The sequence below is a fragment of the Alligator mississippiensis genome, chromosome 2 (assembly GCF_030867095.1).
Source record: "Alligator mississippiensis isolate rAllMis1 chromosome 2, rAllMis1, whole genome shotgun sequence".
Taxonomy (NCBI): Eukaryota; Metazoa; Chordata; order Crocodylia; family Alligatoridae; genus Alligator; species Alligator mississippiensis.
In genome coordinates this window covers 142,321,252-142,339,897 of record NC_081825.1, presented here as the reverse complement: position 1 = coordinate 142,339,897, position 18,646 = coordinate 142,321,252, and the positions used below count along the sequence as shown (strand labels likewise).

The window sequence follows — 18,646 nt, the reverse complement described above, 5'->3', positions numbered from 1 at the left end:
CTAAATTATCCAGAATAGTATGTGTATTATACCGGCTGTTCTAGGCCACAGATTCTAATTATTTCAGATGATATAGTGGTAGTAGTGAAGATAACAAATTGAGAAATACAATGTACAAAGTCTGCTTGTTCTTAATGAGTTCAAAGAATACTTTAACCAGTCTTGTTGGCATCTTCTTTGCCAACAAAAACTTGGAAAAGGATTTTCAGATTTATACAAGGGGGTCAAGAGTTGTAAGAAGCCTTATCTCTATAATTCTTCATATCGCTATCATATCCCCCCTCTTTGCTGCCAAATTAAAAACATCTAGTTCTTTCAACCTTTCCAACCCCTTTAACATCCTTGTTTGCTTACCTCTTGTTCCTGTCCAGTTTCTCCACAGCAGCCTTAAATTGCAGAGCCCATGGTGCTCTAGTTGGAGGCCTAACCAAACCAGCACCAAGTACAGTGGTACTATATATCTCCCAGCTTACATACTATGCTACTGTTAATACAGCGCAAAATTCTATTTGTATTTTTGGCAACTGTATCACATGGCTACTTCATTAGCTCAGATTCTGTCTAAAACCCTAGATCCTTCTGACCAATACACCTAGGTAGTAATTTTCCCTTATTCCGTCATGGTGCAACTGGTTTTTCTTCCCAGTGTGGAATGCCTTACGTTATCTTTGACTTAATTTTGTCATCTAGCCTTAACTCCTCCAATCTATCAGGATCCTTTTTTAGTTGGGATCCCATCTTCCAAAGCATTTGGAATCAGTTTAGTGTCATCTGCAAACTTGATCAGAAAACTCTCTACTCCAGTAGCCAAAGTTATTGTTAAATAGTGTTGGATCCTAAGTAGACCCTATGGAACCTCACTTGAAGTCTGCTGCCATTTGGAAATGAATCTAGTTTTAGCCAGTTTCTGCCTATGGCTTATTCAGTCAATTATGTAGCCATCTAACAGTAATTCTAGCTACTCCACATCTCTGGTTTACTTATGAAAATGTCATTTTGGACTGTATCAAAAGCCTTTGTAAAAGTCCAAGCATGTTATGTCCACTCTTTCCCTTTATCTAAACTAGTTGCCTATCAAGAGGAAACAAAATTGATTTGATATTATCCTCAGCATTTCCAGGTTGGCTGCTAGTGATCACCCCCTCCTCCTGCAGGTGTTTACAGATTGACTGTTTCATCATTTACTCTAATAACTTGTTAGTGATTGAAGTCAGTCTGACCAGTCCAATTCTGATTTGACCTATACCAAAAATTAGTACTGTATTAGCCTACCTCCAGTTCTTTGATATCTCAGCCATCACCCATGATTTCCAGTGGCTCCAAGATGCTGTCAGCCAGTTCTTTCAGCACCCTGGAATAAATTTCATCAGGCCCAGACAACTTAAAGTGCATCAGTTTTTATGTTTTTCAGACCTTGTTTGCCTACACTAGCCATAAGCAATCTCTTAGCAATTAGGCTGTAGTTTTTGTTGTGAAGACTGAAGCAGAGTAGTTATTGAGCACTGGACCTGCCGTTTCCTCACTATTTTTCTGCCCAACATTTTGGAAGCTTTTCTACATCAAGTAGTTCTTCTTATAGCCACAGTGTGCTGTGGCAGTTCTTATCTTTCCACTGGGTTGGGGTAGCTTTTTATTGAACCTCCAATACTACCTTCTTTAGGCATTCCCATCCTCTCCTGGACTCCCATAACAGAAGGAAGATGCTTGACAAAAGCGAAGATCAGCTATAGGTCTCTAGGTACCCAATTCAAATGCTCTCGAGTGAGCTTCTTCAGCCATGGCTTATAATTAATAAGGCTATTATCAGCAATTCATAACTATAATCTACATAGTTTGAAAAAGCATGTTAAAACTACTTAAAACTTTGTTTTTTCTATTCAAGAGTCAAGCCAAAACTAAAGCTTTACAGCAAGTGTAAGAACAGTAGGAGATAACCTCCAGTGAAGTGTTTTCTATTGTCATTGGACCACACATACATGCAGAAATACAAACAGTTGCTTTATTTTTATTTTGAACTGTAGCAAAGCTCAGTAGGTTAAACCACCTCAGACAGAGGTCATCTGTTTCAGAAAACATCTTGTTGGATGTTGAAGCTTGCAGTAAAAAGGCAAGTCTGTAATACACAGTATTTATATCATACAGGATACACAATAAATTAATATCTACATGCAACATACCTACAGAAAGTTACATACACAATGTAAAAAAATACAGTATTGTTTGCTTGTTTTAAGATTTTAAATTTTTTTCTGTACATTTTTTGAATTTACATTTTTATATACATTTTTTGTATGTTTGTAAAACCAAAAAGTATAAAACATTTATGAGCTTAACAGCACCATTCACATCTCTCTGCACATCTTCAAAAGATGTTCACATCTAACAACAATTAACGTTAGCTTGTTGCCCCTTCATTTCTACTTTGGCACCACCATACTAATACCGTTATTCCACAATGAGTTTCCTCGCTTGCTAACTACCCTAGCAGTAATGCAATCCATGCTAAGTCTGTACTTTCACAAAAATGCATTACCAACTGTCATTACAACAAATCATTTTCAGCTTCACATTTACCCAGTATTTCTGCAGAATACGAACTCTTCCCCCCCAGCCTTTTTCACCTAAGCATGCAAACAAGTTAGATTATGTAGTCAATTAATAATGTGAAAATACTGAAATCAACTACAAGGGTTAAATATTTAAAGGAATGTAGACTTAGCAAATTTAACATGTTAAATACTTCCTAGTCTAGTGTGAATTCACATGTTAACACTAAGATTTTAAAATACTGAAGTTCATGTTAAGAACTTCAGTGCAAGCTTGTCTGCACTAGTTTAAGAAAAAACAACACTTAAAAAACCCCACAAAAACACCCCCCCCCAGCAAATCCTGGCAACACTTAAGTTATCCTTGTTTGTACAAATGGACTTAAGTACTGTCTAGAAGAAAACCTATATTCCTCCCAAAATACATCATGCAAACTCCTGATTAAACCAGGACTCCCCATATTTTCAAAAACAAAAGGTTTTAAAATCCTTTTAAAGTATACCATTAAAAGATATCATTTTGATTAAAATATTCCTGCCAGAACAAATATAGCATGTGACCATTTGTTTTGTTTTTTGCAGTTTAAGTACAAGTGTTTTCAGGCAGTTTTACCATTAAAAGCAGCCCAAGATACTGTAAGATCCAGCTCAATAAGGTACCAGAATATCTTACACAAGGTATGATTAGCCCACTTCAACTGGAATTACACATGTGCTTAAGTATTTTGCTGAGCTGCCCTAAACAAAGGTTTGCTTTCATCTCTGATCATTCTGGCCAGATTAATAAAAGCTTGTAAGGTTTGCCTCTTAAATATTCCATAGCAAGTCTGCCTTGAAGCAAAAGTATGTGACATACTACTCATATTATTGCTAAGAAAGTCTATGGTATGTTAAAAACCCTCATCTAGTGCAATTTTATTTCTGAGCCTGACAGCTGAGAGCTTGTTTCTTTGACTTGAGATTCAGGTCAAAGAAAAAGGAGCCTTCCAGATCACTAGGAGGAGAACTGCAAAGGCTTTCTTCTCCACAGCTCATATCTTCACAGGAGTCTTCACTGAAAAGAATACAAGGAAAGAAAGTTATACCTGGCTTACTGAGTTAGAAGTATTCAGAGGGGAAGATAGCCAAGTATTTCTTGACCTCATGTTTCCTTGCAAATTATTTTGCAGTGGGATGTCAGAAACCAGGTGTCCTAGCACTTTGTGCCACTAAAAGTCTTACTTAAGTAGTATACCAAGTACTGTGCTCCCCACAGTTAAAACCACAGTATGTTGCAGCTATTTTTGTTTACAGCCCACAGGACTCCATTATCACCAGTTCCTAAGCAAGACAAATGGCCCTGTATGCATGACTACTGGATCTGTACTCTTGCAGAATGGCAACCCTCCTGTGAACTAGGTGTTAGACACTTTACAAGCATTAAGGTGCATGGCAACAGGACTGAGCTTTTAGTCATGTCAGTAGGTAAAGCTGTGCAGAGAACTTATCTAGTTAGGGACCGCCTTGCCTCACTCCCTGTCCCTCATTCTGCTTCTACAATCCACACCTCCTCCACCATGTCCATCCCACCATATGTTCTCTAGGGCAAAGCACCTTCTTTTCAACAGAAGCACAACATAATAGTACTGTTTTTCCAATGAAAGAGTAACTAAAAAGGGTGGCTCTTTATTAAAAAATATAGCATGTTTTCAAGCTTGTACAAACCAACCAACCAACCAATAACCCCTCCCCAAAAGAATCCCCATGTCTCACCTAAGCTTTTCCCTCTAATTTTGCTGGTAGGGGATGCCAGCCTATGATCTTCTAAATCTGCTTCCCTTTAAATACGAGACTTGCTACCCCAAATCTACCAGCTTTTTCTTAAACATTGAGACAAACAAGAAAAGTGGTGGGATAGAGTGACCTTCTAAAAAGTTAGCAACAGAAGTACTACTTTACTAAGTACCAAGAGCTGCAGGTCAAACGTTCAATCTCTAAGGACTGTTATGTCAAGGTATGTCACATGACCTCAAGGACTGCTCACTGGGAAGGAGAAGTGATTTTCTAGCTATCCAAAGCCATATAAATGTTTTGGAAATTTAAGTCAAGAGCCTGAATTACAAAGTGAGCGAGAGAGAGAATTCTGGGAAGTGTTATAAGTAACTAAGAGCTAGTGAATAAGATCCAAATACTACTTATGACTGATGTGTCACCCTGTTCCTTCCAGGGAAAAGAGAAAAAAAACATAACAAAAAGAAAAACCCGAGATTACTGTAGGAAAACCAGCACCTCAGGAATTTTACTTACCTCTCACTTCCATTGAAACATCCACCCTCCGGTATTGTTGGCAGCTCAGGAACACTGTAGTAACTATTTTGCAGATTCTGAGCTGTGCGTCTTGATACAATCCAAACTAATTTTTTATGATCTGGTTTGCAACATTCAGGAGAAGAATAATCTGCTAGACATTTCGAAACCAACTCTCTCCAGTAAAGCAGATCACTATCACTGATCTTAAAGACAGGAAAAAAAAAAAAAAAAAAAATATATATACACACAGTTAGTTACGTACTGACAATCTAGAAAGAGACTTTATCCCCTCCTTGGAAGTGCACATCAATCAAGTGACATGCTCAAAGTTGGTAAAAGTCACTGCCTACATTGTCCACTTCTTAAAAAAAGGACGACTCATTTTCTTAGCTGCATAAGCAAGTTTAAATTGTTCACCTGTGTGTAGTATTTGAAATCAATACCCAAGATACTAGTCAAGATATGAGATCACAAGACACTTGTGATGCATTTTGTTTGTACATTTAGTGCAAGCACAATTCCACTGGCAAAGTGGACACGACTTGGAAATCCCCATTTGAAGGGCTGTTATTAAAAACTAGCAAATTGCCCATCAAAAATGACAAGGGGGGCAGTGGCAGGGACACAGCCCAGCATTCAGCCCTGTGGCCCCCCCCCCAGGCCAGCCCCCTTCAGGGCTGACCCTGTCCCCCCACCCAGCAGTTTGGGTTTGGGGCTGCTCCCCATCCTTCCTCCCCCCTCTACCATGGGCCCAACCCTGTTGCCCCACCCACCTGCCACGGTGGCTCTGCCCCTGCTTTGGGGTGGGGGCCGCTCCCTGCACCCACCACTTCGACCATTCCCCCCCCCCCCCCAGTCTCTCCTCCCACCCTGGGGGTGGGCCCGCGTCCACCCCCACCCTACCCAGTTTTGGGTACAGGCCCACTCCCCCTCCCTTGCCGTGCCAGTGCCACCACTGCCCCATGCCTGCGGGCCCAGCAGTGGCCATGGGCCCAGTAGTGGCAGTAGACCCAGGCCCAGTAACTGCGGGGTGGCAGCTGCGGCTACTGGTAATCACCCCCTCCCTGCCAGCTCTTGGTGGGAGGTGAGGTGGGTGCTCCAGCCCCTGGTACAAAGGAGCAGATTTGGGGGTGAGGGGGTGAGACCAGCGCTGCTGGCCTCGCCCCCAACTCCATTCCCACCATCCCCTCTGCCTCCAAGAAGCAGGGGGGAGGAGGGCAGGGGCCAAGCCAGCTTAGTTGGCCTGGCCCCCCGTCCCCTCAGTTGTTCAGTCCCCATTGTCATGGCGGCACTCTGCCATCTGTCCTGTCAGTGTAGAGCACTCCGATTGGTTGCCAAAACAGCCAATCAGAGTGCAAATAAAGCATTACAGACAGACGGACAGATTACAGGTTTTATAATATTAGAATACTTCTCTTCTATAAGATGAGGGATCATAAGAAAGCCTAAAATATTATACCCAAGATGGATAAGTGTAGCTTTAAGGGTTGCCTTATATTTAAGGGGTTGTCCGTACTGTGGAAGGCTCTGGTTAATGCTATTACAACTGTTTACTAAGTGGTTTCATAGTTCACTTAACAGCACTCAGAGTTCCCAGCAACACATCTATGGCTGCATACACACATTCAAATAATCTGGGTGAATTCTCCCAGGTTTGTTCACCTAGTAGAGAAACAAACCCAGAGCCACGTGTACAGCCATATGAATGCCAGTTTCCCCCCCACTGCTTACTCTTGCTCCTGCTCTAGCAGGCTCCATCCTGCTTCAGCCTTGGGCACGGAGCATACCTTTGCTTCAGCTCCAGCCCCAACCTGGCTTGGTAATAGCAGCAGTTTGGGACAGGCTCCAAAGCCAGAGCTGAGCTGCCATGTCACTGCTGCTGCTGCCAAGCTAGGCCAGAACAAATCCATGCTCTGTGCCCCCAGCTGGAGCAGGAACAGCCTGCTGCAGCCAGAGATGGGGATGGGGAAGGGAAACCTAAGGCTGTGGGTTGGGGACAGAAAAGCACCAGGGGGCAACGTGTGGGGAGGCAAGGAGCAGGGGTCAAGCCATTATATGCCAGGTACCTCCTACGAGTCTTCGCTAGAAGAAATTGGATGCTTTCTTTAAAAAATAAAAAAATACAGACTGTGTTAACCAGTCATGCCACTTCACAAAACCTAAGAGCTACTGAAATAAAGGTTTTTCCACTTTAACTCCATTAGATTGGATGAAGAGAATACTGTTACAATATAGGATGGAGATAACTGTTTAAACAGGCTTTTGAATTGAAGAAAGATTTAAGCAAACAAGAGAGTTCATTTCCAACTCAACACAACCACTGCATGACAGCATCTCTTAGGCTCCTGAATCTTATAGAATAACTTCTCTAGTTAAACACAAAAGTAAGATGATGTGCAAAATGAGCAAAGCTATTATCCACTTGACTACTTAATATGTATTAGGAATGTTAAAGTTGATTTACATTACTAGAAGCATACCTAAATTGTTTTAAGATTTATGAAATATGAAATGGCTCCTCAGGACAGATTTATTAGTTGAGGAAATCTGGGTTTTACTGTGCTCTTAAACCATCTATATATGCCAGGTTTTTCTGCTCTTTTTCAGAACTAGTGAAAGCTCAATGCTTAAGACAGCCCTAAGCCCTCTGATTTACCAAACACAAACCGAAAGTTAAGGAGTACATTTATATACGAGCATATTTTAAGAGTAACATGCAAGCTCTCCCATATAGGAAGCAGGATGACAAGTGGCTTCTACAAAGTTTTTCTAACAAAATGGTTTAGAGAAGAGGAATCTGACTCACAGCTTAACTATACAAACCTCCAGTGCACAGGCTCCGGGTAGCTACAAGAAGGGCCAAGCAGCAGAGGGTTGTGGGTGGGCAGTCCAAAGCAGGTGTGGGGCAGGCCAGGGTTGGGGCTGTGCATGTGGGTTCTGGCTGGTCTACTCTGGCCAGAGTGAGTCTGGAATGGGTGTGGGGCAGGCCAGGGTCAGGGCTGAGGCTGTGTGCTGTTGGCGGTGGAGAGAAGCCGCAGGACACGCAGACTCCAGGCTGTTGCAGGGATGGGGGAAATGCTGACCAGCCCACAGAAGGTCCCCAGAACTGGTTATATGGCCCACAGGCCTAAATAAATTGCCCACCCTGGTGTACTCCCTGGTGAAAAAGTAAAAGCCTACTACACCCATGTCATTTTAGATTGGGAGTATGTGCAAAGCTTATCCTAGCTTTTTTGAGACATGGTACTAGGAGTTCCCCACCCCCAGCAATAAAACTTTCTAGAAGTCAAAGTTATTCAGCCCCATAAATGTTGTTTAGGTTGCAGAGGCATCCAACATTCAACCGAGAGCTTCAACAACACAAGAAGCTTAGAGGAGGGGTACTGGTTTTCACCCAGTACACTGAAGTACCCAGGCTATGTTCAGGCGAACCCACTGATATAGTGGCACTTTATTAGTTTAATGTAGCTGTAGGAGTCATAACATTTAACACCCAGCCAATATATGTTTTACCTTTGAATGCTTCTGAACACGCAGAAGAATCTCAAACAGCTCAACAGATTTCAAAGTTTGAATTTCCAGAGTCAGAAGACACAAGGCCAATATGGATGGCTGGAAGTACAAAACACACTGCTCAGCATACATGGATCCAAAACTAATAACCAAAAAAAATACCAAACCAAAAAAAAATAAAGTTTCATACTTTTGCTTTAGAAAAGACTAATCGGCAGTTGCAAGCCTTCAGCTGTGCTTCCAATTTATCAAGGTTCAATACATCTTTCCTACAAAATGAGAAAGGAAAAGAATATGTTTTATATACTAATTAATACAATTAAGAAGCTTGTCTACTTTTCAGTCAGTCTGCTGAAGTAGGGAGGGAAGATGGGGGAGTCTTATAAGCATGGATCCCCATATTTTGCAATGCTATGCTAGACCCGTACTTACCTTTCTGAGGTATGACAGAGTACAATAGTATGGAACAAGTGCAAAAAAGTTAAGGCAGTAGTAGCTTTAAATTCAAAGTGCAGTTTTTCTGAAATTATTTTTTCCATCCGTTTCAAGTCGGACACAGTGCATTTACATTGGCTAATCCTGATGATATCATGAGTGGATGGAATATCACATTCTTCTTCAACTACTCGAGCAGCAAGCTGAAAACAACAAACTCCAATGCAAGATAAATGCTTTGGTTTCACCTGGGGAAAACAAACAGACAAAAAAGAGCATTATGAATAATTTATAGTTAGCCGACTATCTAGTCATCCCTAATGTATTAAAATCTACATAATATATTAAATATTATGTTTAATAATGCAAAATATTTACAGCTAAAACATCTAAAGTTATATTTTAGACTATGGCAAGAGCATCAAACTCATTCAGCCCTGCAGGCCAGACGGATACAATGGGGCTGGTCCGTGAGCCAGACCAGACCTGCAGACCAGCTTCATATTCTGGATCTGGAGCAGCTACCACATGCTGCATGACCCTAGAGTACTGGAGTGGCAGCATATGAGCTGGAATGGGTGCCCCATGCAGCATACATCTAGTTTGGACCACATGTTGCCTGTGGGTCACTTCAAAACCCACACATAGCACCAAGAGCTGGATGATGTGGCCCTGCAGACAGGACCTGGCCCACAGGCTGCATGTCTGACACCCCTGCTGTAAGGTTTGGGAACAGAATCTGTCAACTGTGTACAGTACTGGCTAGCACAATAGGGACTTAAGCTTGGTTGTGGCTTCCTGCCGTTACTACAGTACGAGTTGTAGTTACGAGGCTTACGCCACCTTTGCTGGTATGTGATACACCTGTAAAAATGTCCTATACATGATATACTTAGTCATAAATAGTTTTATTGGGAAGCTTCCAACAAAATACTATTGGTATGACAGAAATAGTGCATGAGGGTAAGAAAAAAAAAAATCCTTCATAGATTCTCCACCCCCCCCCCCAAAAGAAACAAAAACAAATAAAACCAACTGATCATTGCTATCTGAGGCCCCAGTAAATATTCACTTAATAACACAATGGGATCTGATCTTGGATCCCAACAACCACACTTCCTGCCGTGCCCCAAGAACACTGGAATGTCAGAAAAACCTCAGGTGTAGCCCTGCTGCACTTATGGTTTTTCAAGGTCCCAGCAAACTGGGTGATTTGGGAGAGGTCCCCTAATCCTGGAGTCCTCCTGCACTGGGAATGTCAGAAAAGTACATCTGCAGCCCAGTGGTGCACACGGTTTTTAAAGGTCCCAACACATGGAGACCCAGGATCAGGGCACCCTTCCCTGATCCCAGGGTCCCCATAATTAGGATGTGTCAAGCGACTTGCTTTACAGGTCCTTGGAACATGCAGGGCAAAGCAGTCAACCTTCTGGATTGCAGGGAGCACCAGCTGATGAACTCCCCTCAACTCAGCACCTTGAAAGCACCTGCCTATCAGCCTGCTGACTCAAGGGGAGCTGCCAAACAGACTGCATGGTGAGTTTACCCTGCCACGTGTTCAATTTAAAGTATGATAGAAACCAGCCACAAAACAAAGCTACACATATTTTGTGGAATATTTTTGTGGCTGGTTTCTTATTTTGTTGTGCCATTAATTGCCTGAACGTGTGGTTGCATTACTGTTTATGGCACAATTAACAGGTTAATCTTGTCTTCAGTGTAATGTGCGACAGGGGCCCAAGCAACAGAAGGGAATTAATTCCACAACTGAACCTCCTTTACTGAGAACACTTCTAAAGGAAAAGTGTAACCTTATACAATATTGATGCTTTAAGGTTAGTTTGCAAAATATGACTCGTTATTTTGGTTGCTTTTCTTTTCTGCCCCATTCTTCTTCTCTGTTTTATTTGCCTGATGAAGACTACATTCTTGCCCTGAAAAGCCTATTTTTTGTTACATTAGGAAAGAACAAACCACAATTGTTGTTGTATGTTAACTGTTGTGCAAAGTTGTGGCACTATATAAATGCTTCTAATCCTTCTGGTCTTTCCTGAGGGACTTAATTCTCCTTGGAATTTAAGAATCACTCACGGATTGTTAGTAGTTGGGAGGCAAGTCCTACAGCTGTTTGTTACTGACAAAACTTGATTCATTTTCAGCTCATATTAGCAAAAAGACTTAATGAATGTAAAGCCAGAATCATGCACATTCAATACTTTGCCACTACAATAGTTCTTTCCTACTCAAAATACCTTCATAAGAGCCAAGAATCTGTCCAGAATGTTGACAGCAAGGACAAACGTTTCAGTTGTAAATCCAAAAAAATTGGTTAGACTCCAAAGATCTTCAACCTTGGCATTCCTTAGTCTTGGACATAACGTGTTTTCATTCTGCAGAAGAAGGAGCAAAGTCAGCTTTCATCATTACTGGTTGTGAAGAACTTAAAAACAGGCAAGGTCACCTCTAGTACAAATAGATCAACATGGGACAAATATTCTCTTTAAAAGAAATACATGTTAAAAACAGCAGCTGTGAAAAACCAGTGGCAAGTTACATAACAGTCTCACAATACATTCAAGATACGTAGATTAAAGCTAGGCCTTTTCAATCTAGTGCTCTCTCCAGCTGGCACTAGACCCACATTTTTAGTGTGTGTTAGTACAAGAACTTTGTTACCTAAACGCATTAAACATTAAATAAGTACAGTCCCCAAGGTGTCTGCATTACTCTCCACCAAAATGCAAAAATCTCAGAATTACTGAGAAACGATGGACCACTGAAGTCTTAACACTTGTATATCTATAGATTTGGGTATATCTGGAGTGGCCTTTAGACCTATACCTAGCCAAGCTTCCCCTTTCAGTGTCCGTTCAAAGAAAAAAATATCTGTATTTTGTATCATGAACAATTTAGTAAATGTATTCCATTCTATAGACTCCAGCAATACTAAATCACACAGGTCAACACTATGGAGTGCTCTGGTTAAACATACAGGAACTCATTTCTATTAAGCAACTTGCCCAGTTTATGAAGAAATTTCAGCCAGAAGTTATCAGTTATTGTGTTCACTACTTTGAAAACAAAGCACTAAAACTCTTGAATATTTTATTAAGATCTAAAAATCCTCCCACAGTGCTTCCTACATTTAAAAGGACACAATGATTCTAAAAACGTCACTGCAAAATTTCATACCAAAGTCAATGGGTCAGAGGGAACAAGGAACAGGCAAGATCTGTTTTACACTGGGCGCTAGGCTCCACTCCAAACCTCCCTCCTGCCCCAACCAAAAAAATCCCAACTAACAACCCCAACACTTACTGAAAACAGCATTTAAATATCAGCTGAAATACAAGCACTGCCCTTCCCTAAGCAATGCCCTGAATTGAGCTTTTAGGTTATTAAAACAGAAAGGGTTTAAAATCTGGTTTCTTTTTACTGCTAAGCACCATTTGTTTCTTTGTTGATTTCCCCATGGTTTGCTAATGAAAACAAACTAGCCTGTTTCACTTTTGTTTGTAATCAGTTTTATAATTTTGATACTTATGGATACGTGCAGTGCTGGAACACAGACACCAAAGGGAAATTAAAAAAAAAAAATGATCCAGCAGAGAGCTTTCCAGTATGAAAAAGAATATTTAGCATACCATGAATACTAAGCAGTTATACCATTTAAACAGCTGGCTTTTCTACCAAAGCAGGGCTAGTCAATGTAAGTGTTGGAACTCAAACGCAGCAAGATAACCAAAAATAAGGAGGTGCTTATATAGGTAAAAAAAAGATACACCGGGGAACTTTCAAAAACCAGGAGGTGAGTGAATACTCGGGTTTCCCACAAGTTCGTACTTATACATTGCATATTGCGCGCTCAGTTCAAATCCTGCCCTGTAAAACAACTGATAACTCAGTTTCATGCACTGCTTTCTGTGCTACAGCCAGCTTTCACCGTTTCCTGACTGAAGAACTCCATCTCCCAGCCCAGAAAAGGAAGCCTCCTTCCTCCTCACCTCAGCTGTGCGCTCAATCAGGCTCAGCCCCTTCTCCCGAGGCTGAAATTTCCATTCTTGCTCCAGGTGCAGATTTAACTGTTTGAAAAGCCAGAAAGCTTCGTTGCTCAGTGGTTCCACGGCATCCAAATCCTTCATCTTAACAGAAATCAAACAAGCAGCTTCAATAGCTGGCAACTTGCCACTGAATCAGGACTGGACAGTGGGAGACAGCTAGAGTCCAGTATCAGGGTAAAGCCTTCCTAGGTGGCTTGCCAAACTGAATGCCTGCACTCTTGGCCCATAGAAAAATGAAGGGGGCTGTTCTTGTCTAACCCCACATTGAGGGAGCTGTGGGGGAGGGGTGTGAAGAAGCTGTGAACTGATGAGGAAGGAGAGAGGGTTATATGTCTCTTCCCCTCCCCCTGACCAGATGGAAGGGCCAGAGGTCTCCTCCCCCTGCCCAGTGGGCGTGTGGGGTGCAGGCAGTCACGTAGGCAAGCAGAGGGGAGAACTGCGAGTGAAGCAGCTGCTCTGGGAGGGGCATCAGCTATGCTGTCCCCTGTGGGAGGAGAGGCAGAAAGCCTGGGTGCTGTCTGCTGGGCTCCAGGCGATCAGAGAAAACAGGGACCTCAGGGGGGTCACCCCACCCCCTGCTCAAAGCAGCACCGTCCCGACCTCTCATCCTAAACAAAGCTTTGTCCTCCCAGGGGCAGTGTTGCCGGGTGTCCCAGAATCATATTTGTAACATTTCAACCCTTGTACAATCGGTAAGTGTCCAAAATACACGATCATTTCGGAGGCAGCCAAGTGACGCAGCCAATGTCACAACCCAAGTCTCTCTTTGGGGCTTGTGGTCAGCACTTCCTCACAGCTGCCTGCCTCTAAATAAAGACAGGCTCCCCTTGGACAACCCAGCTCTCGCTCGCTGGGGACTGCCACCGACCAATATAAAGTGAAGACGACGGCTGACTTGCAGACTTTTTTCCAGTTTTTTCAGCAAATTCTGAGCTTCCGAGAGGATCATTTCCTACCGAAGACCCGGCAAGTCTGCTGTCACAGGACACAAGGGGTTCACCTCCCACCCCGATCCCAGCCCAGACTCTGCCCCGAGGGCCTTCAAAGCCTCCCCCCCGGCCCGTAGACGCACGGACACCGCGGGGGACCTCCCCAGGGAGCAATCTGACCCGCGTCCCCGGGCTCTCACCGTTGCCGGGCGGGGGGCGGGCCACAGCGGCGATCGGGCCGGGGGCGACACCGCCTCCTGGCCCCGGAGAGACGCGAAGCGGCCCCAGCCCCGCGGTCACGGCAAGCGCAGCCGCCGCCGCCCCATCCCCGGCCGCCCCGGCCCGGCCCGGCCACTGCAGCTGCCTCAAGATGGAGGCGGCACCGGCCCTGCCCCCGCTGTTGTTGTTCTGTGCGGTCGGGCGCGGAGGGATCCCGCGGAGGACCGGGCCGTGAGGTAGCTCGGTAAGGAGGAGGAATAAAAAGAGTCCCTTTCCTAGACAGGCTGAGCCTGATGTAAGAGCTGCGCCCAGAGGCGGCCCCGCCTGCCTTAGCTTTCCAAGGGGCTTGGGGAAGGGCAGGAAGAAGGGGGGTGTTCTGTGCGGGGCCGTGGAGGCGGAAGGACACAGGGCGAAGTCACATCATGCCTTTAAAGGGCCCCCCCAGGGCCGGGTGCCCGGGGTTTGAAAAGTCCGCCCAAAGCCTTCCTCGGCGCTGATTGGCCGGAGACGTCACGCTTCTGGCTCGCCCCTTCTCCTCCCACCCACACTAATGATGTTGTGGTACACAGACTGGGATTGGTCGGTGGAAAGGAACGCTGCCCGCGATTGGCTGATGCAAGGAGGCCGCAGCTTTGGGTCCCTGTTGCTTGCAGCTCCGGGCCTTAGCAACGGCTCCGGGGGTGCGCTGGAGGAGGGGAGGGGCAGGGCTCGGGGGCGGGGTAGTGATTCCGACTGTTATCGCCCCAACCGTCATACGCCCGAGGGGCCGGTGGAGGCCAACGGGGCATGCCGCCGGCTTCCGCGGGGCAGCTCAAGGCCTGAACCAGCTCATTAGCCCGCGCCCACTGACAGGAGCAGGACAGGGCTAACCCCAGTCGGGGCCTGATCTTGAGTGTAAAGCAGCCTGGGAGAGGCAGCAAGGCACTGTCAGTCTCAAACCAGGGGACAGTTGCCCCTTCTACACTAGCTCAGAGAAGTCGAGGGTGAGGTGCCGGGAGCCCAAGCTTACTGCAGAGCCGCCGGCTGTCCTGCAGCTCCTGGGCCAGTCTTCAATTCAGACTTTAGTCCTGCATGTGGACAGCTGGGTCCAGATCGGCACCAGGCAGCATCCCAGCCATGCACTATTATGAGGCCCAAATTGTTCCCCTCAATTTTGCAGCTGCTAATCGCTGCCTGTAGAAGGTCCAGGGCCACGTCCCAGCAAGCTGGTTGCTCTGCCAGGGAGAGGGGCAGCATGAATCCCAGCTCCCACTTCCATCCGGCAGGGCTGCCTTGCTTCCTCCCAAGGCCAGCTGAGAGGGCAGGTCCGCCGAATGAAACAAGCTGCCTTGCCACTCTCACCTGGCAGCAGGGAGGGGACACAGCTTTCACGTTTCCCCCACGGGACAGGACAGGCGGGCTAAGCCCGTAACTGGGGTAAGACAGGCTGGCTAACCCATGACACACCAGCAACGTGCCCTCCTCAACCCCAAAACACCTTCCCTCTTCTCAACATATTCTTGCAGCGGGCCTGCAGGGCACTTTTCTCCTTCAACTCAGCTGTGTGGTTATTCTGTGTGGTTATGCTTCAGTGCTGTCAAGCCCCACTGTTCAAAAACCATAGGTCATGCCCTAAATTATTTTGAAAGTAGCATTTCCTATTTACTTTGTCTTCTGAATGCAGCTTTTAGTGTTGGTGTCTTCAAGCATTTCTTTGCCCTTTTTTTAAAGTGAATCCAGGAACTAAGACCTGAAGTAAAAACAAACTTTGATATTTGGTAGCACCAGAAACTACTTAAGCACCCCTCATAGCATGGTATCAGCACAGCCTCTCAAACCTTCAGCTTTCACTTATTACATTCCTTTGGGGCCCCAATGAGATCACATTAACAAACATAAAAAAGCATTTATGAAGCATGACAGCCTGGGAAAACACAGCCTCCAACTCTACAGAAGAGTTGGAAGCAGAGCAATCTTCCTCACACTGCTCTACAGATGCAGCCGCATCTCTTGGTACTTGTATAGCCTCCATCAAGCATACCTGTGCTCCTCTCAAACATGTAGGTTTCATCTTCACAGCAACCCTCCAACATGGAAAAATGGCCTGACTATTGAATGTAACACAACTACAGCCAGTATTTTAAGGTTTAAATCCAATTTCAAGCTCAGCATTGGGGACTCCTTTAGGCCCTGACCTGCAAACAAGCCTGCTAAGGACAGTGTGTATTATTTGTTACATTAGCTTCAAGTGGCCCAGTCACAAAAGCAAGAACTGCCCATACTAGTTAAGTGTTTTAAAGGTAAACTGCTTAACTCCAATCTCTGCTATACACATTTTCAGTAGCACTGCAATGCTTTTTCACTGCCGGATGAAGTGAGATTGCCGCATGCACCTGCTGGCCCCTTAAGCAAAGTAGCATAACAACATGCAAGTCAGTTTGTTCCAATAATAAACTTCAGTGCAGAAATCAGTTTCACTTTTTAAGAAGCCACCACAAGCAAATTTCAGTTTTTCAAATATCAGTTTGCACTTCCACTGGAACACAAAAATTGCTTTTAATTTACCTAATGATTTAAACCCAATGAACATACCATCATATACATGTAACTACATAAATCATTAAAATAAAAAACATATCTGGTAACAGCTTGGATCCCTTTGAAATATTTTGCAACCTTGCATCAGAAGCACTTCTTTTTATCACTTGGGATGGAGACAGGCTCACAAATTACTCTTGTCCTTGCAAATAGCTGAGTAGGGTTGCAAGAGCAATTGCTCCTCACTACAAATGACTGATTCTTCAGCTTTGGAATTATAATGGGGAAACATCAGATTCTTGCTTTGCTCCTGAAGTCACAGGAGTTGGCTGAACCCCAGGGCCTATGAACGGAGAGAGACAGGAATAACTAATTTCAGCAGCACCCATTACATTTTTTTAGCCCATAAACAAAAAGCAATTCCGGAACATTATGTTTAAATAACTTATTCTAGAGTAGGTGGAAACAAAACAAGATTAAAAAAAGAGTTCAGATCCTGTGAGAAGCCCAGCCTCTCTGTAACATGTTGCCTCTCACAGAGTCATTGCTGCTCCTGCAGAAGGGCAAATTCTTTAGAAATTTTAAAGGGGCAGTACAGTGAAATCAAAGTGCAATACTTCTTAGCCCACAGCAATTACTGTGCTATTTAAGAGCAGTGCTGATAATGATAAACTGAAAGAGAGAATCCCCACATTCCTGTCAGCAAGAGAACTTGTGTCTGTGCAACACGGGGCAGGATGACTAAATTAAAACTAGCAAAATTCAGGAATCTTCAGGGCTTTTAATAAAAAAGATTCATGTGTAGTCTAAATAGGGACTTACATAGTTCCTGTTATACGCAACATAATATGGCCATGTAGTTTGATTGTTTTATTTAAACCTTTGAACTGCCTAAGGTTGAGACAAATGCACTGATGTCAAAATGTACATGGCCACCTATCAAAATAATTTCTATTAGTTTTATCTATAATTATGGAATCACCTTCAACCCTCCTGGTAAAAATGGCCCTGGCAAGTCAGCCTGTCAATTGATTGAGAATTGTTATGGATGGCTAATAGGTGTATATATTGACTTGCAGTTGATATTATCTTGAATGCTAATTGGACCTAGTGGTATGTGGATTTCTAAACTGAAACAAGACTGTAAGTGGTGATGATTCGCAAACACTTAATGACACATCCTCAGCACTGAGCAAACCAGAAAACAACATTAAGAGTGAAATTCTGGCCCTACTGAAGTCAGTAACAAAACTATCGTTGACTAGGGCCAGGATTGTACTCAGGGTTGTAAATACAGCATATGAAGTTTTCTATATCTGTAGATTCTGGTTTGTAACTATGTGTAGGATAGCCATGATCTGTGTAACATGTAGCTGTTTTAACTGTTATAACAAGCTTGTGCTTTATTTTATTTTTTTAATATGCCAATAAAATTGCTGTTAAAACAACTACAATTAGATCCTGGATATTGCTAGGTAGGAACAGTTTTTGGTGGGAAACCTCTGAGGGAATTTGATCTATAAACTTATAAAAGGCAATGTCTGGAGTGAACTATGTTCTAGAGAAGAGGGGTTGTCAGGCGTCTACATGAACAATGCTGAAAAGAGGCCAATGTGTAGGAGCCAAGTGACTTAGTCTATGCCAAGTGTGGGTATATCAGGGGTAGTTATATTCCCTTTCAAGTTCTTTTCTTAAAGAAATTCTTTAATTTTAAAGACTCCTGTATCAAAGAAAAGGATGCTGCAAACCAGAAAAAAAATGACTGTGGAGTCCCTTTTTATAACTTCAGATACATAATAAGCATTAATAGTAATGCACCTTGTAGGTCTCATAGTCTGTGTCCTGGGCTAGGAGCCAGGCACTTCTGTTACTCAAGTTGCAAACTGGAGATCCATATGGCATGTCATAGGCAACTTGCCCACTTCCTGATTATCAAAGGTGCTGACCATCTGCAGTGTCTATTGATTCAAATGTATTATTGTGCACCTAGCTCTATTAAAAAACAAACAGGTTTTAAACCTGTTTATTTCCTCTCAGGTGGAGATAAGACTAACAGAAGTGTTCAAGATTACTAAATTATTGTTTGTTTAATACTTTAAAACATGCAAAATTCTCATAAGTGCTACTTAATCAACAT

The 18,646-nt window shown here is 43.6% G+C and overlaps 1 protein-coding gene across 1 annotated transcript; it reads right to left on the bottom strand.

Moving 5' to 3' along the window:
- Window positions 1-1,985: 1,985 nt before the first annotated feature.
- On the bottom strand, window positions 1,986-14,176 carry CCNG2 (cyclin G2). The gene is made up of 8 exons (XM_006265925.4): window positions 13,974-14,176; window positions 12,788-12,925; window positions 11,036-11,173; window positions 8,781-9,031; window positions 8,539-8,617; window positions 8,349-8,447; window positions 4,833-5,038; window positions 1,986-3,600 (listed from the first exon to the last, which is right to left on the bottom strand). Exons 2-8 carry the CDS (start codon window positions 12,923-12,925, stop codon window positions 3,462-3,464), a joined length of 1,050 nt encoding a protein of 349 aa, XP_006265987.1. The 5' UTR covers window positions 13,974-14,176; the 3' UTR covers window positions 1,986-3,461.
- Between the last annotated feature and the right edge of the window lie 4,470 nt (window positions 14,177-18,646).